The sequence below is a fragment of the Dama dama genome, chromosome 20 (assembly GCF_033118175.1).
Source record: "Dama dama isolate Ldn47 chromosome 20, ASM3311817v1, whole genome shotgun sequence".
In the NCBI taxonomy this organism is placed as follows: domain Eukaryota; kingdom Metazoa; phylum Chordata; class Mammalia; order Artiodactyla; family Cervidae; genus Dama; species Dama dama.
The window spans coordinates 90,980,070-91,002,983 of NC_083700.1; the positions used below are offsets into that span (position 1 = coordinate 90,980,070).

Here is a 22,914-nt window from a genome sequence, read left to right on the forward strand (position 1 = left end):
AAAGTCAGTGTTCTAAGCATTTCATGTCCTTTCAGGTCTTAGAGAATAGAGTGCTAGTTTTCCTGTTCTACTTTTGTACATATTTTAATTATTCATTAAAAAGAAAATGATTTGGGAATTCCCTGGTGGTCCAATGGTAAGACTCTGCACTTGCACTGCCAAGGGCCTGGGTTCAGTCCTTGGTTGGGGAGCTAAAATGCCAAAAGCTGTGCAGTGCAGCACCCCTTGCCTCCAAAATTAATCTACAACGAGACTGCCCCAGTTCAACCTTCCGTCTGAAAGGTAGGTAGTATACCGTCTGGCAAAAGGTATTTATGGGGCAATAAACCCCAGTCACCTAAGTTTTACTTCTATAACAGTGTTCCTATGTAGTAATTTTCAGCATCTCACTTGTCCCTCCTTCAGTAATTGCTAGTATTCAACTGTAGAAATGTTCCAAGTTGAAAAATAGAAAACTTAAGTTTGTAATTTATGTGGTAGTAGCTGAGTTTTAAAATTTACAGACTTTTCATATAAACTATAAAATTTATTATGAATTCACATCTCTTGTAGGTCAATTGAAAAGTCTGAAATTCAGTCTTCTGCAGAGAATACACATACACACAAACGCTTAAGATGACATTGCTTTGAAATTTTTGTAGTGTTTAATCACATGGAGTAATTAACATTTTCCCTTGTCATTAAAGATTAAGAAATATGAACAATTACATAGTATATATTCATTCAGTCCCCTGTAGATAGACATTTCTGCTGTTTCCAGCTCTTCTCATTAATAAAATATATATGTAAAATGATGATAGAATAGGCTGCTCTTGTATTTGGTTATAGTCAGCTCTCAGTATCCACAGAGAATTGGTTCCAGGATCTGTGGCAGATACCAAAATCCCCAGGTGCTCAAATCCCATAGTTGGCCCTCCATATCCACATCTGCAGATTCAGCCAATTTTTGATCATGTAGAACTGTAATGTTTATTGGGAAAAAATCTGCAGTGGACTGTATGCAGTTCAAACTCACATTATTCAAAGATCAACGGTATTCTATTACGGTGAATTCTTATAAATAGGATTATTAGATAAAAAGGATAAAGGTTCAAAGGTTCCTGCTGTGCTCTGCTAAGTCACTTCATAGTGTCCAACTCTTTGTGACTGCGTGAACTGTAGCCCTTAAGGCTCCTCTGTCCATAGGATTTTCCAGGCAAGAATACTGGAGTAGGTTGCCTTTTTCTGCTCCAGGGGATCTTCTGGACGGAAGGATCTAACCCATGTCTATTGTCTCCTGCACTGACATTTCCTGGCTGGCAGGTTCTTTAACACTAGCGCCACCTGGGAAGCTACATACTACAAAATTGCTGTATTGCTGAAAAGTGGTTACTAATTTGCAATTCCAATAAACAATATATAAAAAATGTGTTGGTAAGCTTATAAAAAAGCCCTAAACACCAAACACAGTTTTTCCTTGTAAAGGATAATCTGTTTATTACAAAAAGAGCATTAAATAACAGTATAAAAATCACTAAAAATTCCATAAACCAGAAATACTATTAATATCCAGTGAATTTCATTCTTTCAAACCATCTCTTTAATATACATGTGTCATATATATAGTTACACATACATAGGACAAATTTTACAAAAGTGGGTTCATATGCTGTATTTAGTACATATAGCAAATTAATTTTACTTCAATTTAACCAAAGAAAAAAGTGTAAAATTTTCAACTTATAAAAAAATTTTTTTCTACAAGAGAATCTAGTTCTAAAGACTTCTAAAATTAAGGACAAGTATAGAGAACATTAGAGAGGCTGGAGTTTTTTTTTTCCAGCTTCATGTATGTTTTAGAGATCGTATGACTCGTCATAAAAGTGAGTTCTACTTCCTGCTTACATTATTTCTGTACAGTGTTCAAATATTTCATTTGTCTTAATGATTTCCCATTATTTTTACTTAAAATTTCTAAAGTGTTTACTGCCATTTCTTTTGCTACTTCTTTTTTTCCCCCAAGTCCTTAATTTGATTCATTTCTTGTTCAGTAACATTAGGCAGTTTTTCCCCCAAGTGGTTGTATGCTTATAAGTACTTGCATACTTAAGAATGTCTATTCCCTTTATATTTTAAGGACAACCCGGGCTAGGTATAAAGTTCCTGGCACACTGTTTTCCTTACACCTTTGGAGCCTTTTGCTTCACTGCCTTAATGGAGACCTGAGGCCACCCTGATCCTTTCCCTCACTATACAGGACTTGATTTCTCTGCTTGGGTACCCATATAATTCTTTATCTCTTTAAATCAAGGTGATTTTTCTTCTGTTTGAATTTAAGTTGATTCACTCAATTCTCTTTATCAGAAATATCAGTTAATCATAGGCAAGATTTTTTTCCATATCTTTTTATCTCTACAGCTTTTTCCATTTTTTATTTCCTCCAGTCTGTTTTCTCTGTGCCTTGTCTATTTTGCATTTTGTGAGGCTTTCATTTTCAGTTTTCAAATCTTCATTTCTTCAAGCTCTGCCATGCTTACTTTCCACCTCTTATCTTTTAATCTCTTTGAACTTGTATTCTTGCATTTTAAAAAAACAGATCATTTTATCTTTTTTGAATCTGTAGAAACTTGTTCCTTTTTTTTGGCTCAGAATGACCAGCATGTGAGCATTCTTTTCTGATTAGTGCTTAATTAAACTTAGATCTGCCAAAATTAATGGAAGGGGGCTAGAGGAATGAACTTTAAGTTGGGTTGTTACATTGGAAGCCTCTCACCAAATCCATTGTTTCCTTTGCCCATTCTTTAGTATTTAAAAGGTCATCATGCCCAATGGCAAAGCTTTTAAAGCAGTATAATTCAAATTGTGGGGAGTATAAACAATTTAGTGGTTGTACACCCAATGGTAAAACTGATAATGCATAGAAATATCAGAATGTATTTTGCGTAAGGAATATTTTCTTAAAATCTGTTTTAGTGCAGAGTATGTATAAGTATAGAGGTAAGATACAAAATATGTCTCTTAATACAGGGCAAAGAAAGTTGTAAACCTTTAGTTCCAAGGCCTCATTCATGCAGTAAGCTAGCACACAGATGACAGAAATGGTCCTTCAGCAAGGTCTGTCCTAAATTCATCTGCTGTACAATTCTGTAGTTTATCAAAGTGATCTCCAGAGAGAGAGGTTTGACATGTCCCACTCTCAAGTAGGCTTTAAGTTTGTAGTTTATGCTTGGGAAGGTTTATTTTTGGTATTAAATATTACTGGGGTTTAGGGTGGGTTTCTACATTTTTATACTTTAAAAATATACTTTTAAAACTAATATCCTGGATGATAACTTGGTTGGTCGATAGGTCATTCAGCCAGACTACACTTTTTTTTTTTTCCCATTTAGAACACTTTGATAAAAGAAATAACTGCTAGGACTCTCTATAACAGATACAAATAGAGGTGCTTACATTTAATTTTTAAAGACAGTCCTATATATAGTTGTATGATGAACCATAATAACTGTTATGATTTTATTAGCTCAAATATTATCAGGAGAGCAATTATTGAAGAACATGAAATCTCCAAATATGATCCCCAAATGCTTTAATAGTGATGCAAGTCCTTAAGTTCAACAAGTAATAGGATGTTTAGCCTATGAGTAAATACGACTTCCCAAGAAACTGGATCCTGTGAGGCAGTTGGTCTTCACAATTGTTGCCAGGGGCAGAGTTGCAGGAAATCAATTATTTTTTTCCATTTTAAAGGAGGAAAGGTAAGTACAGGTAGAGAGGACTCCTCTAGCAAAGATCCAACACCCTCTTGATTATCAATATCCATGGGCACTATTTAATCCTTATTTTGCTTCTTTGTCCTTAGCTTCCTTAACCCACTCTATTTCCTGTACCTTTCTGAAATGATTCATTTCAATTTTCAATCAGTGTCTGCACTTCTTCCTCAACAGTGTGAATGTTGCTTATGATTCTACTACTGGTTTTCCTTACAAATGTATGCTCCCTGGGCATTGCATTCAATTCTACACCTTCCACAATTACCTAAACATTTGTCAGTTCAGGGTCAGATCACTAGCTCAACTCCAGTTCTTATTTATAATGTCTGGGCTTTATCTAGACATACCATAGCTGTCTCAAAGTAAACTTCAAGTTAAGCTGAATGCATTCTTTTCTCCCTACTACCGCAATTCCCACTACCTGCCCCTCTAAAGCCTGCTCTCTTCCTGCTGTATTTTCTGGTTTTGTGAATGGTGCTGTTGTCCAGTAACTCAGGTTAAAACCTTGAGTGGCATCAGGTATTTTTCTCTCCACTGAACGTTTTCACCCTGGTTTTCCTACTGCTACTGCCTAGTCTTGCTAATACCAATGCTCACAGCATAAAGGTGCTGAGCACCTTAATTTGGAATTCAAAGCTGTAGGGAAGAAGAAACAACACTATACAGTAATGCTACGTAATAGGTGTCAAGTTTTACTGTTTGTTGAACGATGCAACTGGATTAAATGATCCAGAAAAAGCCTTACAACTGAATTATTATAAAGCTGCTGATAACAGGCCAGTTTTCATGTTTATTACCATTTGCTGCTGCTGGAAGTAAAACCTAGAGCTAATATATTTTACCAACTTGGTTTTTTTTTACGGAACAGCAAGCATTAGCACATATCTCAGAATTCTCAAAACAGTTCTAATCTCAGTGTAAACCGAAACTAAAACCACAGAAAAACAGGAAATGGGTGTGTCAAATTTAATAACAAAAATAACAAGGGGGCCACATTCTCCCCTTGTTTCATACACTCTATTCAAATCCATTCTACCCTCATAAATTTTTGAGTACAAACAAGGTTGATTGTACAAAGAGGCCAAAAGCAGCTCTCAGTTCAGGAAGCATTATCTTTCAAATGTGTGGATTATGTACAATTCATAAAGAGATACAAAACTCAGCACCTCTTTCATGTTAAAAAAAAAAAGAAAGAAAGTGAAGAAAACTTGGTTTAAAAAAAATCTAAAATACTCTCATAGCTGCCTGGGACTGAGTAGATCTTTCTCCCGCGTAGACAGATGCCTTCGTCTCCACAGAAGGCCACTTGTATTAAAACCAAACTAAGTCCATTATTCATTCCCTCTCCGGCTCTTCTTGTGGCTTTTCTTAGACCTGAAATGGTGACACATACAAATCATTAAATTTACCAGCTGTTTTAGGAGCTGAGCAAGGATTTTTGAGAAAGACTGATACATGCTAACACTGATGGGGACAGAGAAGACAGTCAATGTTCATTAAAAGTACTTGGTGTTTTTATGTTTAAGAGCAACAGTGAGTTAGGCATTACTCTCCAAAATTTACCATTGAAGAAATGACCTCTGAGAGATGGAGTGCTTCCAACAGTGTACAGTATCTAGAGGTAGCTAATGGAAGCTTCCCAAATGAAAATGACTTATCCAATGTCACTTAACTGCTAAGTATTAAAAACTGGGACTGGGACTTCCCTAGTGGTCCTGTGGTTAGGAATCTGCCTGCCGATGCAGGGGACACGGGGTCAGTCCCTGGTCCAGGAGGACCCCAGGTGCTGTGGGGCAGCTACGCCTGTGCTCTGCAACTGCTTGAGCCCACGAGCCCCGGAGCCTGTACTCTGCAACTGGGGGGTCGCTGCAGTGAGGGGCCCACACCACGGCTGAAGAGAGGCCTTCACTCGCCACAGCTAGACAGGGCCCAGCGGCAAAGAAGGCCTGGTGTGGCCAGAAGTAAATATATTTTAAAAATCTTAAAAGCTGGGACGGAATCCCAGGTCTCCTGAGATTAAGGCTCATGCCTTTATTCAAAGCTGCAATCCTACAGGAAAAACAAAATAACTATATATATATATATATAAAATTCTAGTAATTTTCAGGGCAAGAGACCACTTCATCCTATAATTAAGGAGAATTCCTAAATTGTATTGATGGAGATTATATAAAATTTCAAGTCCAACTGAGTTATAATTGGGACTTCAGTCAGAACAGAAGTTAATCCATACCTTTCAGGAGATTTTGAGTGGCTCCTGTGTCTGTGACTGCGGTGATGACCTGGAGAACAAAAAAGGCTGTTCAGTGTACCAGTTTCCACCCTCATACTCTCTGCTGTTATTTCCCCTAGTTCCTTTCATTTTTGGCTTGTGATAGGGACAGCTTGTTGGTAGCAAAGAACTGAACCCACTTAGCCTTCAGGGCTTTATGGCTAAATTTCACTAACATCACACTGGGTATTTACCACTACTCTGTCATGTCTTACTCCTGTAATTTCAGAAAACTGAAGCTCACCATCCTATCAACAAAGCTGGTAAATGACAGTTAAAATGTGAACTCTAATTTCCAAATTCTATGTCCACTTCTTTTTCTAGGCAGTAATGGAGTAAGGTACTCCTGTATTGCAGGAGGCTAATTACTCCTATTACATTTCTTTATTAAGACAACCAACAGCAAACAAAAGGCCCCAGTGCTGTACCTGGGGACTTAGAGCGGGATCTGTGCCGTCTGTCTCGGGACCTGCTGCGATGACGTCTTGGGCTCTTGCTCCGATGCCGTTCTCGGCGAGGGGAGGGGCTGTGGAAATGACTGGTCAGACTCCCGTATCTGTCCTGACACATAAACACAACACCACCACCCCCCCTCCCCCAAATCTCTACCCTTCATCACAAGTCACTAAAGGCCTACCTCCTCCTTTTGGGAGACCGACTCCGCCTATATGGAAAGAAAAAAGAGAAAGAAGAACCTTAGTAGGTGCCCTGGACACTGTAAATTGCAAAAACTGCCCCAATTCTTAACCCAACTCTGTTATTCATGTCCTTTGTCATGTAACTTTAAGACCCTCTGACTCCCAAGTCTGGGATTGGCCAAAGGGGTATTTGTACATGTGATGCAGATGCTACAAAGATTACTTGCATGGTTGGGCTTATCAGTCTTGTATTCTGCCACTGCCATGGGAACAGGCCTAACCTAGCCTAGAATGTGACACATAGAGAGGAGCTGCTCCAGTCATCCTAGCTAAGGCCACCTACACTAGCCAACAGAGAATATTGCAAAACAAGTGAGTGACCATAGCTTATACTCAAAAAACTGCCTAAGCCCAGATTAAATCACTGGCCACAGACCTGTGAATTAAAATGTTTGCCACTGAGGTTTTGTGGGTGGTGTTTTTGTAGCAACTAATACATTGGCAAGCACACATTCTCCAGAGGTTCGCATTTTCCTTCCATGAAGTCCAAACTTCTACACTCCAGTGCTTAAAGTATCCCTGGAAGATGCCAATGACTAAGGCCTTACCTTCTGGGAGACCGACTCCTACTCCTCCGATAGCGTAGTGTGGGAGAGCGACGGGGTTTGTCCAAGTCTCGGTAGCTTCTCCGGCGATGATCAGGTGATGGCACTCTTTCCAACTGGAGAAGAGATGGCCTGGGTCAGTGATGAGCACAGGCTGATAGACAGCCAACTAGGAACATGGCTTGTACCCTCCTCCCCATCCCACCCCAAATTCCACCTCCAATTGACTTTAAAACACAGTAATTTGAATATGTATGGGATAACACTAAGGACCAAAAAACCCACTACCAAATAAAAAAATTAAAATCTTTCTAATAATCCCGTTACTGTTCTAGTGCTGGTACCATTATTCTGGAACTATGTAAGAGTAATGACAGGTAAGTATGCTTATCTCCTAAGAAGTTGGATTTCTAATGTGAAAGAAGAGATAGAGATGTAAAACTGATGAGGTTAAATACAGTGTATCTTAAGCTTAAAATTTCTTTTTCCTTTAGCTTTATCAACTGTAAAGTCCTAGAAATACCATGTAGCAATGAGCCCAGATTGTGGTCTCTAAATAACATATCTCACTTAATGGAACTAAGATGTTCTTGGAAAAATGGCTACTTTTAGGTCCAGGCTAGAATATAACAAGAACGTATCATTGTAACATACCTAGAACATATCATTGTATCAGATAGCAAGTGCTGAAACTACTAGGATTGTATCCAAAGGTGAAGTTGAGGGGCCCCCACTGGCCAGACATAGGACAATTTCAGCATCAACAAGGACAATAATGGTCCAGAACACCAAATATACTTAAATTGAGAAATTCAAATGTTACCAAGGGCATACCTTCTTAGGAGAATACTATAAAATCAACTCATGATTTTAAAAAACTGACAAAGGGAAATAAATAATTTATCTTGCTTTTCTTATATAAACTTTGTAAAAAAACTAAATGTTGATTTGGGAGGTTTTTTTTAAATATCATTATTTTACAATCCTTAATGGGTCTATGCAGAGATCATCAGTGGATCCTAATATTATAAAAAGAGAGCAGACTGTTCATCCTGGAGGAAGTACACTATACCTATGAAGTAGTGTTGCTCTACTCCAAAAACCCCAAATCCAATTAAAGACTCAAGAACTAGTTAACAGAAAATAAAATAGACAAATGAACACGTTAAGTGATATCACAGGGACACAATCACAAAAACAGATTATGAAAATTTGTACAGAATGTTATGACCTGACATTTTAATATTAAAGAACCACTGACTTAAGGGCTGAAGATGGTATATGGCTGTGCCTTAAAAAGGGGTCCATGTTTTTTTTCTGAAATATGAGATATATGATGGCTGTGATCTGCTTTGAGATAACTGGTGAAGGAGAACTGAGTAGATATGGAGCAAACAAAATAGCTGAGCTGATCACTGTTGAAGCTAGGTGATGGGTAAATGGAGGTTTATTCTCTCCATTTTGGTATGCGATTAAATTTTCCATTAAAAAGAATGCATATTTTTGGTTCACTCACCACAGAAGAGCCCCTCAGCCACGCCTGGCTTTCCATTCATGAATGACTGTGCTTCCCTTAGCACTTATCTTAAATGGAGTCTACTAAGCTCAGAGCTACACTTTCATCTGCACTACCTCAGTATCTACAAGCCAGAATTTCTTCTATTTCCCCCTAGCTTTTTTACACATATAATTTTAATCACAAATGTTTTAAATCTTTAAAAGAAAAACAAAAAATCACAAAGCTTACTGTAATCATTTCCACGTTATCACATACATTTTTTTTTCTGGCTGCACCAAGTGGCATGCAGGATCTTAGTTCTCACCCCGCCCCACAGCAGATGCATGGAGTCTTACCCACTGGACCTCCAAGGAAGGTCACTGTTACTTTTCATGATACTTCTAATCGTGGCCTAATACTCTGTTGAATTGTTAGCAATAGTTTACCTGACTGCTCCCTGACAATTTGCTTGTTTTCAAGTTTTTAGCATTTTAACAAATGTGGAAGAACATGACTATGCAGTAGGTTTTTATTTCCCTAAACTAGGTTTACTTCTTAGTATGCATTCAATTATGATCAGTATTATTTTTGTCCCACGTATTTAATAGCTACCACTTATTATGCAATTATAATGTCCCAAAGCTAAGGGCTTTATGTATGTAATTTCATTTAATACTCATAAAAGTCCTAAAAGAAAGGTATCATAATCTTTGCTTTATAGAAAAGAAAATGGAGATTATGTAATTTACATAACATAATGCCAGTAATAAACAGGAGAGCTGAAATACGGATCAAGTCCATTTAACTCTAGGATCCACACTGTCAATGATGAAATACTGTATTTTGGGGGTTTTCTTTTTTGGTTAAAACTAAATAAAGTTTGAAAACAAAACAAAAAAGACATTCCCATTCCCTGTAATTCTCCTTCCTGCAACCCTTCAGCTCCCAGGTGCCTGACCTTCTCATCCTCCTCCTCCTCCTCTTCACTGGACTCCACGTCGTCCATGTCTTCCTCCAGAGCGCTAACCCGCGGCTCCAGCTGCTCGGCTTCCTCTAGCACGTAGCGTTTCTACGGGGAACACAGACAGAGTCAGAGAGGGCCCTCCATCTCCTCTGTGTCCTGAAGCGCCAACACTGGGCTTCTGCAAGTGGCAGAAAACCTATGGCACAACAGCCGAGGCAATTTCATTTCAAAGGTATCCTAGACGCAGATTTTCCTAGAGAGTTTAGCATCCCTAGGATCTATATATATTTTTAAGTTTCCCTGTAAAGAGATAAATACAAAGATGAAGAGAATATCACTTTTCTATTGCCTCTATTCCCTGTGACCTTATACTCTAAGGTAACTAGAATATCAATCAGTATAGCTGTAGCCTTGAATAACAATTATGGGCTTCACACACAAGGGTCAATAGTTCAAGACAATGTTGGCTGGGAGTTTTCCAGGAGCAGCTCAGGCCAGAATCCACTAAGAGATTCACTGAGACTCAGTCCAGTGTGGGGGTTTGGGTCCTCCTGCTCTTAAGTAGCACCAATTCTCTCACAGACCCAGGATTTGGGGAGCTGTCTACAGACATGCATTTTGAACAAGGCTCAGGACATAAACAAACCACCTCCTAGTTTCATTTTCTTCTAAGATGTGACTTAGCAGTCCTAAGTGACTAAGGACCTGAAAGGCAAAGGTGAGTTCAAAACAGACAAAAGGACTGGCTGGGTCATAAGACCCTTATGGTTTGGTTTTGTTTTTGTGTGTGTGCGCGCCAAGGACATACAGATCACTGGATAGCCCTAAAACAAGTAATAGCATTTGTACTCTTATTTTGCTCTCATTCATCCCTAACAAAATTCTATAAAGGTTAGGAGAAATGAGATAAAGATGCCATTCAGTGAAGTGAATCCCTTGAAAAAGGGTTCCTTGGAAAAGACCACCACAGTCTGGGATCTAGGACTATATCAGACAGGGCATCCAGAATCCCTGATGCTCACCAGACTTGGAAGTGATCAACGTCAATGTATTAACTTACAGTATTTGTATTTGATAAAATTAGAATTCACTCCAGAGCAGCTCCCTGCCAACGCCAGGGCACGTGAGAAGCTATGCCCTATGGGTTGCTTAAAAGAAACAAAGCTAAACGTAGTCTTAAGGGTCACTTCATCCAGCACATAGAGAGGCCCACACCAGAACACACCTCTCAGTGATATGATAACATATATCAGTCATATTTCAACTTTCCTCTCTTCAGTGAGGTCTGCTTTGTGATCTTCTAGACTCCAGCAGACTACCCCATTTGCATCAACACGCTTGCTCAGAGGTGACTGGACTTTAGAACCCTTAGTCACAACCTGACTATAGTTCGGAGTATATAATTTTTTACAGTGTTTCTAAACATAATAATCCGCACCCTACTCCAGTACTCTTGCCTGGAAAATACCATGGACGGAGGAGCCTGGTAGGCTGCAGTCCATGGGGTCGTGAAGAGTCAGACATGACTGAGCGACTTCACTTTCACTTTTCACTTTTATGCATTGGAGAAGGAAATGGCAACCCACTCCAGTGTTCTTGCCTGGAGAATCCCAGGGATGGGGGATGGGGTCGCACAGAGTCGGACACAACTCAAGTGCCTTAGCAGCAGCAGCAAACATAATAATCACAGCTAAGGATAAAAAGTGTGACAACTGGACCCTAAAATCAGGTTTTCAGATTTGAAATGTCATTCTTTTCACTACAGTCTATAATAATCAATATGGAAAAGAAGATATAATTTTCAGAATTATTTTCTAGGATTTTCTGTAACTGAGTCACTCTGGAGGAAGAGTGGTTCACTGCAGTTATCTGTGAGCGCTCATCTACCAACTATATCTTTCTGCTTTGCTGCCTCAACAAAGTTTACCTTACCCATTTATCATATTTACAATCCATTCTATATTCCACATTGACGTTTTTCAGGTCCCTTTGATCTGTTGTTTATTGAGGTGAAATTCACAAGGTACACAATTAGCAATTTTCAAGTGTAAAATTCTTCCATCACCACCTCTCACTAGTTTAAAAACTTCCTCATCACACCAGAAAAACATGCCATACTTATTAATTAATCATTCCTCATTCCCCTCCCCTGAATCCCCTGGTAACTACTAATCCCTACTTTGTCTCTTACATATTTACTTAGTCTGAACAGGCAAGTTTGTCCTTGGAGTACAAAACGAAACAGGGCAAAGGCTAACAGAGTTTTGCCAAGAGAACACTGGTCATAGCAAGCACCCTCTTCCAACAACACAAGAAATGACTCTACACGTGGACATCACCAGATGGTCAATACTGAAATCAGACTGATTACATTATTTGCAGCCAAAGATAGAGAAGCTCTAATAGAGTCAGCAAAAACAAGACCTGGAACTGACTGTGGCTCAGATCATGAGCTCCTTATTGCAAAATTCAGGCTCAGACTGAAGAAAGTAGGGAAAACCACTAGACCATTCAGGTATGACCTAAATCAAATCCCTTACGTTTATACAGTGGAAGTGACCAATAGATTCAAGGGATTAGATTTGGTAGACAGAGTGCCTGAAGAACTATGGACAGAGGTTCGTAATACTGTACTGGAGGTGATGACCAAAACCATCCCAAAGAAAAAGAAATGCAAGAAGGCAAAATGGTTGTCTGAGGAAGCTTTACAAACAGCTGAGAAAAGAAAAGAAAAGCAAAAGGCAAAGGAGAAAGAGAAAGATACATCCATCTGGATGCAGATTTCCAGAATAGCAAGGTAAGAAAAGAAAGCTTTCTTAAGTGAACAAGGCAAAGAAATAAGAGGAAAACAGAAGAATGAAAGACTAGAGATCTCTTCAAGAAAATTGGAGATATCAAGGGAACATTTCATGGAAAGATGGGCATGATAAAGGACAGAAATGGCAAGGACCTAACACAAGCAGGAGAGATTAAGAAGAGGTGGCAAGACCACACAGAAGAGCTAAAGAAAAAAGGTCTAATGTCCTGGATAACCAAAATGGTGTGGTCACTCATCTAGAGCCGGACATTCTGGAGCGTGAAGTTAAGTGGGCCTTAGGAAGCATCACTACAAACAAAGCTAGGGGAAGTGATGGAATTCCAGCTCAGTTATTTCAAATCCTAAAAGATGATGCTGTTAGTGCTGCACTTATTATGCCAGCAAATCTGGAAAACTCAGCAACGGCCACAGGACTGAAAAAGTTTTCATTCCAGTCCCAAAGAAGGGCAATGCCAAAGAATATTTAAATTACTGTACAACCACACTCATCTCACATGCTAGCATGGTAATGCTCAAAATTCTTCAAATTAGGTCCAACAGTATGTGAACCAAGAACTTTCAGATGCACAAACTGGATTTAAAAAAGGCAGAGGAACCAGAGATCAAATTGCCAACATACATTGGATCACAGAAAAAGCAAGGAAATTCCAGAAAAACATCTACTTCTGCTTCACTGACTGTGAAAGCCTTTGACTATGTGGATCACAACAAACTGTCAAAAGTTCTTAAAGAGATGGGAATACCAGACCACCTTACCTGCCTCCTGGGAAACCTGCATGCAGGTCAGGAAGCAACAGTTAGAACCGGACATGGAACAACAGGCTGCTTCAAAATTGGGAAAGGAGTACATCAAGGCTGTATATCATCACCCTGCTTATTTAATTTCTATGCAGAGTACATCATCCAAAATACTAGGCTGGACGAATTGTAAGCTGGAAACAAGACTTCCAGGAGAAATATCAAAAACCTCAGATATGCAGATGATACCACTAAATAAAGGCAGAAAGCGAAGAGGAACTAAAGAATCTCTTGATGAGGGTGAAAAGAGGACAGAAAGCGAAGAGGAACTAAAGAATCTCTTGATGAGGGTGAAAAGGGGAGTGAAAAATCTGGCTTAAAACTCAACATTCAAAAAACAAAGGCCATGGCATCTGGTCCCATCACCTCATGGCAAACAGGGAAAAAATGGTAACAGTGGCAAATTTTATTTTCCTGGGCTCCAAAATCACTGCAGATAGTTGACTGTAGCCATGAAATTAAAAGATGCTTGCTCCTTGGAAGAAAAGCTATGACAAACCCAGACAGCGTATTAAAAAGTAAAGACATCACTTTGCTGACAGAGGTCCATGTAGTCAAAGCTGTGGTTTTTCCTGTAGTCATGTACAGATGTGAGAGTTGGACCATAAAGAAGGCTGATCTCCAAAGAATTGAGGTTTTTGAATTGGGGTGTTGGAGAAGACTCTTGAGAGTCCCTTGAACTGCAAGGAGATCAAACCAGTTAATCGTAAGGAAACTGACCCTGAATATTCATTGGAAGGACTGACTCTGAAGTTGAAGCTCCAATACTTTGGCCACCTGATGCAAACAGCCCACTCACTGAAAAAGACTGATGCTGGGAAAGACTGAGGGCAGGAGGAGAAGGGGGCAACAGAGCATGAGATGGTTGGATGGCATCACCGACTCAATGGACAAGAGTCTGAGCAAACTCTGGGACATACTAAAAGACAGGGAAGCCTGGCGCACTGCAGTTCTTGGGGTTGCAAAGATTTGGACATGACTTAGCAACTGAACAGCAAAAATACTATGTGACTTTTGATCTTTAAATTATTCCTTCTTGGCTTTTATCTAGCAAGGCAAGGTGGGATACAGCAAACTGCTTCAGAATTACTGAGCTACAGTAGCATCACAAAGGAGATCTTAAGTTCTGGGTCTTCCCAATTTGGGTTTCTGTGGCTGCTTAGAACTCTGAACAATCTGTTCCCATGCCCCATTTTAAACACTGTCTCTGGGACCCTTTCATCAATGCTACCAATTTTACACAGAATATCAGAATCTGAGAGTCAAAGACTCTTGTTAGTCTACAGGTATTCCAATGATTTTTGCAATACATTTTACAATTTCACTGAGGTATAACTGATACACAATAAACTGTAATTTTTATGGTATACAATGTGATGAGTATTGTGTTGTATACAAATGTAAGTCAGTACATCAGTACAATGGATAGAGCCACTCCACCCAATAGTTTACCTGCGCTCCTTTCTGATTTCTCATTTCCTCTCCTCCCCAATCCCTTACTCTATAACTAGGCAACCACTGTTCTTTTTTGTCACTATAGTTTACATTTATTAGAAAAGAATTACACAGTACATACAATTTTGTGTCTTTTTTCACTCAGCACAATTATTTTATGATTCATCCATGCTACTGCTATTTATCAATAGTTCATTTTTGCTGCTGAGTAGTATCATTGTATGGCCACATCACAATTTGTTTATTCATTCACTTGGACATCTGGGTTGCTTCCAGTTTCTGGCCATTACAAATAAAACTGTTAAGATTACTTGTGGTTAAGTCTTTGTGTGGACATATGCTTTCATTTCCTGAGTAAATTCCTGGAAGTGGAATAGCTGGATTGAATGGTTAACTTCTTTAGAAACTGCCAAACTTTTCCAAGTATGGTTGTTCCATTTTATGTTGTCACCAATAGGCTATGGAGACTTCTAGTTCCTCCACATCCTCACTAACACTTGATACGATCAGTCTTATTTTACACATTTTACTAGGTATGTAGTGCATATTTCTATGCTTTTAATTTGCATTTCCCTAATGATTAATGATATAGAACACCTTTTTATGTGCTACTGGTCGACTATATTTTCTTTGGTAAAAGGTCTGTTAAGAATTTTTTGTTCATTTTCCCACTGGGTTGCCTTCTTGTTAGTAAGTTCAAGAGTACTTTATAAAGTACAGATTCAAGAACTTTTATGGATATATGTTGTACAAATGTATTCTTCCAGTCTTGCCTTTTTAGTTTTGTAATAGTATCTCTTGAAAGGCAAGTGCTTAATTTTTATAAAGTCAATTTATTAATTTTTAATAAATAATTCACATTTTGTTACAAGAATTTGTCAAACACAAGGTCACTAAGATTTTCACCTATGTTTTTCTTGTTTTCTACTATTAGCTTTTATGAGTCTATTATCCCCTTCAAGTTTATTTTTACATATAATGTGGGCTAGGGGAAGACATTCATTTGTCTCATATGGCTATTTAATCATTTTAGCACCATTTGTGGAAAAGATTATCCTTTTTCAATTCTATTGCCCTAACATCTCTGCAGAAAACCAACTGACCATAAATAGGTATTATACACTTATTTCTGGTTCTTTCACTTTGTTCCACTGATCTGCTTGTCTAGCTTTATGCCACTACAACACTGTCTTGTAATTAGGTAGTGTTTGTCCTACTTTATTCTTTTTCAAAGCTGTTTTGGATATTCTAGGTCCTCTCCATATTCATATACATTTTAGAATTAGTTTGTCAAGTTTTATCAAATTTTATTTGGATTTTGATTGGAACTGAATTGAATCTATGGATTAATTTGGGAGAACTGACAACAATTGTTAAGTCATGGTATCATATATCTGATACATATATCAGATATATCATGAACATGATATATCTCCATTAATCATGTCTTCTTTAACTTCTGTCAGTAATGAAATGTTTTATATTAATAGTTTAAAGTCTTACACATTTTTGGACAAAATTATCCATAATTATTTTTTGATGCTGATATAAATGGTATCTTTTATACAAAATCTCAAATTTAATTGTTCCTAGCTCATGTACAGAAAACAACTGACTTTTATATACTGACCTTGCACCCCACAATTCTGCATAAATAGATGACTGGGTAAACAAATTGTGGTATATATACCCATGCAAAAGAATATTATTCCTATTTAGCAACAAATAAAAAACTATTAGTATATGCAAAAACATGGATATATTCCAAAATAACTATGTTAAGTGAGGAAAGATTAAGATATTCTTTTTCTAATTCTTTTCCTATTTAGGTTATTACAGAGTATGGAGCAGAGTTCCCTGTGCTATACAGTACTGGAGGATATTATTCTAAGTGAAATAAGTCAGACAGAGACAAATACTGTATGATATCACTTATATAGAGAGTCTCAAAAAAGTAACAAACTAGTAAACATAACAAAGAAGCAGACTCACGGATATAGAGAACAAACTAATGATTACCAGTAAGGAGGGGAAGGGAGAGGGAACTAAGAGGAACAAAGTATTCGAAATCAAATAAGCTACAATATATTGTACAGAGCCACTGTTTTATAATAACTATAAATGGAGTACTACCTTTAAAAATTGTGAGTCACAATACTGATATACCTATAACATATAATACTGTATATTAACTACACTTCAGTTAAAAAAAGACTTTGAGTTCCATGGTGTTTTATAATGTATGTGTATAAAGAGATCTTTACACACATTTTATTGTGTGCTGTGTATGTATGACCTTTCTCTCTTACCTGTAGCCGGGGCAGAATGATATCACAGACTCTCTCACTGTGCAGTAGTTCATCAATAAATTCATCTACATGCATCAGCTCAAACTCTGAAAGAAAAACCGTAAGCTTAAGAAACTTGGAAATAAGTTTAAATAGCCAAAAAGCTAAAAAAAAGTTTAAGAGTCTTTATGTACGATATCTAATAGGGTATTTGGTATAGAAAGTGTGAATCCTCTGCAGCTTCCCTCTGAGTGTGTGTGTGTGTGTGTGACTTAGTCGCTCAGTCATGTCTGACTCTTTTGTGACACCATGGACGGTAGTCCACCGGGTTCTTCTGTCCATGGGATTTTCCAGGCAAGAATACTGGACTGGGCTGTCATTTCCTTCTCCAGGGCATCTTCCTGACTCAGGGATAGAACCAAAGTCTCCCACATTGCAGGTGGATTCTTTACCATCTAAGCTACCAGGGAAGCCCCTTCCCTTTGCCTGCACATGCACTAGTAAAGCTGCTGCAGTGTGGCAATTAACACTGAATAGATTACTGTCAAACCTGAGCTCAAACTACAAGCTTTCACTGCCTTGTCATCACCACCAATCTTCATCCAGTCAACTCCCCTTTATTGAGGCCGTTTATGTGCCATGGTTCTTCTAGGAACTAGGGATAATGGGATGAATGAAGCAGTCCCAGTTAGCAGGAAAGACAAGCACAAAAACAAGCACAATGAGTCCTGAATTATAAAAGGGTAATGTTTTTGAATAAAACTTACAACTCAAGTACAGTATCTCCTGTGAACCTACTAAGTTCCTAAAAATATGTATCTTTTCCCCTATGTGGGGCAGCAAACTTTATTAAATGGATATATAATTGACTTGGGGCTTCCTGGGTGGCTCAGTGATAAAGAATCTGACTGCCAATAAAGGAGATGTGAGTTTTATCTCTAGGCTGGAGAAGGAAATGGCAACACGCTCCAATATTCTTGCCTGGAAAATTCCATGGACAGAGGAACCTGGTTGGCTACAGTCCACGGGGTCACAAAGAGTTGGACATGACTTAGCAACTGAGCACACATGCAAACCTGACTTAAGATGTCGTATTAGTTCCAAGTGATAGTGATTTGCTATTTTTAAGAATCATGTATCTTACATGGTAAGTGGAGCAACAGCTTTTTAGAATTTCTATGGTAAACATTACCTTAGTTTAGTGGTTCTCAACCAGGGTTGTTGCCCCTCCAACTATGGGGTGCTAATGGCCTTCAGTGAGTAGAAGCCAGGGATGTTGCTAAACATTCTACAATGTACTGGACAGCTCCCCGTAACAAAGAAATATCTGACCCAAATTATCACTAGGTTTAAAAACTCTACCTTAGCTTGGCATAATATAGTCATAAATAAATAAGTAATCTCATGATGGCCAGGACCATGTCCATCTTGTTCATCACATTATTTCCAGTATGTAGTACAGTACCCAGCGCAACACTGGCACTTAGTATGTATTCATTCAAGTGAATGAGTAAGCTAACAGAAGGTTGAAGAATAATACCAAATTCTTAAACTTGTACTGCTTAATGCGATATTTAGAGGGTAAAGGCCAATGTTACTAATCTTTTGTTATAACACTAAGTGAGAAAAAGTTCTGATTGCATTCTCTGAATCCCATTTTATCATAAAATGTGTCTCTTTGTAAAAGGTATGGAGCTGGCCCTCCTGGATATACTTATGTTTTAGCAAGATTCCTACCTAAGTTGAGCACACTCAGTCCATGTATTGCAGGGTCAAGTATCATGTAAGAGAGGCCAGTAGAAAGAACTGTGAAGGTCCAACAAATGGAAAACTAACTTTGGGAGGTCTGGGGAAGGATTTTAAGGCAAAGGTCATTCGAGAGATAGATCTTACGGGATGTAGCACATGATGCCAAAGCAGGGATTAACGTAAGATGCAGCTGGAAAGATAGGCAGACAGGGCAGACTGGGTGAGGTTGACAGGAAGCTAGTAGTCTAATGGAGTATTATGACTCCTCACGAGAGATGGAGGACCTGACTGAAGATGCTAACAATCTGGATTATGTGATGCCAGAGATACTGGTGAAATAAAAACTGGCTCAGGGATGAAGGCCTAGATACTTAGGACCATACTCACCTCCATTTCGGTTCTGGCTCTTGATTTTTCGATAGTCATTGTATAGAGGCTCCAAGTACTTGTAGCAATCAATTGCAGTACCTGTCAACCTCATGTAAAGTGCTCCCAGCATGCGGACATACCTGACAGATAGACAACAGTGAAACAACAGGCCATTCCAAAAAGTTCCTGAGCTTTACAAGTAGCTTTTCTCATGACAGCAGTGGATAAACAAGTTCTTTTTTCTCTTTGGTAGATGAGAAAGCTACATTTCTAGAGGCAGCATAGCGCAGCAGAAAAAATAGCTAAAATATGGAAACCTGGGTTCAAGTTCTCATTCTACCACTTACTGGCTGCAGTGACTTAGGATATAATGTTCAACTTTCCGAGTCTATTATATCGTCTGTAAAACTAAGATACAACCTATTTACCTCATGGGATTATTTTAAGAATCAAATGAGATACTGAATTTAACAACAGAAAGTAGAGATTTATTTACTAACAATATAATTTACACAGATTGCTAGTTGCTGGAAAGCAGAATGCTGCTTATGGAAAAAAGTCATCTGGGTTCAAATTTTGATTCTATTATTTACTAACTCTGTAACACTACGCAATTTACTTTTGCTTTCTCAGTCCTTGTAAAATAATAGTCCCTAATTTGATGGTTTGGTATATTAAGTAAAAAATGAACGTTACGATGCTAAGCGAGGTATATAGCACACCGTAAGTACCTAATGAGAGTTAACTATTTTCTAGCCATTAATTTGTAAGTTTCCTTTATTTTCCCTTTCTCCTATACCCCAACTACCTACTCAAATCTCCATTTCAAAAAACAGTAGGCATTTGAAATTCATTTCCTTATATGACAAACAGAATACATTGGCAAAAAAAAAAATGGACTCTGAAACCAGCTTTGCCACTTATCAGCATTTGACCTTGGGGAAAGCAATCTCTCTGTGCCTTAGTTTCCTCCCGTACATAATAGGGATAGTAATTTTACAGGGTTGTTGTGAAGGTTAAATAAATTATTGCATGTAAATTTCTTCTGAGAGTGGCAAATAATAATTATTACATCTGTCTCCTGTTCTTATCTGTGAGCTCCTCAAGCAGCTTATATTTTGGGGCCAGATACCATGCAACAGGCACCGATAGAGATTTACAGCTCTTTCTTCCTTAATCCTCACATCTATCCCGAGCTGGTATTATTGTTTCCATTTTACAGGTAAAGAAAGTAAAATTTAGAAAATTAAGTAACTTCTCCAAGGTAACAGTTCATAGGTAATAGGGTCTGGACACGAACCTACAATTAACACAAATGTTTCCCTCTTCTTTACCACACTTTATGTTGCTTCCTTCATCCTTAAGTATTCAGTGCTACCAACATATTTGGCATTAACTTCTGCTTAATATATGTCAGTGAGTTTTGTGAAATACTTTTTTGGAGGAAAAGTTACCAAGCCTCAGAAAGTAAAGAAGAAGGTCAATACAATCAAAACAGACAAAACAAAAACTCAAGGGGTTCAAGAACAAAATACCAGAGTGGGACTCTGGAAATGAGATACACTGCTTTCCCTTCTTTTAACCAAAGCCAAATTCTGGACCACGAAATTAAAATATTTATATTAGCTAGTAAATATTTCACTCACTTGAAATCTTCATTTTTTATAAACTCTACAATGATATCCTTCTCAGGTTGAATCTGAAGCATCTTCAAGGTTAAACACAAAAAAGGAGTGGGCTTTATGTTGCCACCGTAGACACCACCCACAAATCTTAACTCCATGGCTTTATCAACTACAAGTTCAGCTAAAAAACAAAAACAGAGAGGCATTGCAGATATATTAGGACTAAGTTTTTACCGGTTTAAAGTGCAGAGAGTTAAAGTTAGTTCAAGATTTGGTGTTCCTGAATTAATAGCTTAATATTAGGAGAACAAGTGTGTAATAAATAACAGCAGCCAGTATACACTGAAAGATTACTATATGCCAAGTACTCTGCTAAGCATTTTATATTATCTTATTTAATCTTCACAAGTCATGAGGTTAAGTTCTAGCACTGGCCTTGTTTTCAGCTAAGGAAAATGAGGGCCAAGAAACGTTAAGTGATTTGCTCAATATTCACAGCCAGAAAGTGGCAGGGCCTGGATTTTCGTCCAACAAGTCTAACTTCAGAGTCTGTGCTTGTCACCATCATGTTAGGGGAAAAACTGCCAGATTAAATAAGAGTTAGAAGGACAAAAACCGTTAACAAACCTCAATAACTACATAACTCTAAATAAAGTTCATCTAGACAACAGGGATAATAACCTTTCGATGTTGTCATCAAAATCAGACACCAGTTTCGTGAACTAGAGCAAGTCATTTCACCTCTGGAATGAGAAAAGGCCCCCAAAGTAAATCTTACATGACTCTAAATTTAATGGCAACTCAGAAAAACAACATCACTCCTCCGTGGACACATAGCTAGGGTGATGGCAGAGCAGTAACAGCACAGGAGTAATTAACAGTGGTGACAACTAGCACCACTACCACCACTGATTACTGAGTATTTTTATTAATATATAGCTTTAGCTAAATATATACATAGCATCACGGACTCAATGGACATGAATTTGAGCAAACTCTAGCAGACAGTGGAGGAGAGAGGAGCCCGGCAGGCTACGGTCCATGGGGTCACAAGAGTCTGACACTACTTAGCGACTGAACAAGCTGTAACTATACCAAACACTGCTTATACATTATTTCATTTAATCCTTAGATTTCTTGGATTAAATCATTTAATCCTTTGACCTTTGATGTGGGTATTATTGTGCTCGTTTTACAGAAGATGAACTCACGGTTCACTAGGGAAACACAGGTACCAAAAAAAAAAAAAAAAGCCAGAATTAAACAAGTATCAAAGACGACCTGGAAGATTTCTCTTAAGAACATATATTTATATTAGGACTGGGATGTAAAAATATTGCAAATGGTCCAGATTTAGGGGTAGTAACATTATAAATTTGGTTTCGGGAATACTGACGCTCCTTTAAGACCTTCAGGGTTCCCATGTTTAACACTGGAACCCAGTAAGTTATCATTAAACATGGAATACCTCAAAGAAACGACCTGTGACACCCTTCCGAATAAGGTCCTATCAGATCTGTGTTCCCAAAGCCCAACACAACACTAGGCACAGAGTAGGCGCTCAGATTCTTCTGAATGACTGAAAAATTCCCCCTAAATCTCACCGCCAGTGGGCCAGTCCTATTGGACTGGAAAACTGAGCCATGGGACGACAGGGGTTGGGGCAGGGATGGAGGGTGTTCAGCACGCTCCTGCTCACCTGTAAGTCCAAAGCACTCCTCTTTCCAGTATTTGGACTCATAAATTCGCGTCCGAATGATTTTCTCCACCAGATACTGAGGGTTGGTGCCGTGGATGCTGTGCGCATCTTTCACCGTACGGTTCGCCATTTTAGAACGTCTGACGTTCTATTTCCGTCGGGTCCTTTAAGACGTCACATCCTGGTTAAAAAAACCAGAGAGAAATGATAAGGTTGGAGGAAGTCTCACTAAACGGTTCGCGCGTCCATCTTGAACCCGGAAATGTTTTCGAGTTAGGAACTTTCTTCGGCAAACGGCTTCGCAGACCTAATCAATGATGGCCGCGGCACGTTGGCGGATGTACGTCGTGCGTCCCCTCCTTAGATGGGCGGGGCGAAAGGGCT

The 22,914-nt window shown here is 38.5% G+C and overlaps 1 protein-coding gene across 1 annotated transcript; it reads right to left on the reverse strand.

Moving 5' to 3' along the window:
• Nucleotides 1-1,556: 1,556 nt before the first annotated feature.
• PRPF38A (pre-mRNA processing factor 38A) lies at nt 1,557-22,689 on the reverse strand. The gene is made up of 10 exons (XM_061121890.1): nt 22,531-22,689; nt 20,853-21,012; nt 19,225-19,346; nt 17,110-17,195; nt 9,724-9,834; nt 7,271-7,383; nt 6,662-6,688; nt 6,453-6,550; nt 5,986-6,034; nt 1,557-5,126 (listed from the first exon to the last, which is right to left on the reverse strand). Exons 1-10 carry the CDS (start codon nt 22,658-22,660, stop codon nt 5,084-5,086), a joined length of 939 nt encoding a protein of 312 aa, XP_060977873.1. The 5' UTR covers nt 22,661-22,689; the 3' UTR covers nt 1,557-5,083.
• Between the last annotated feature and the right edge of the window lie 225 nt (nt 22,690-22,914).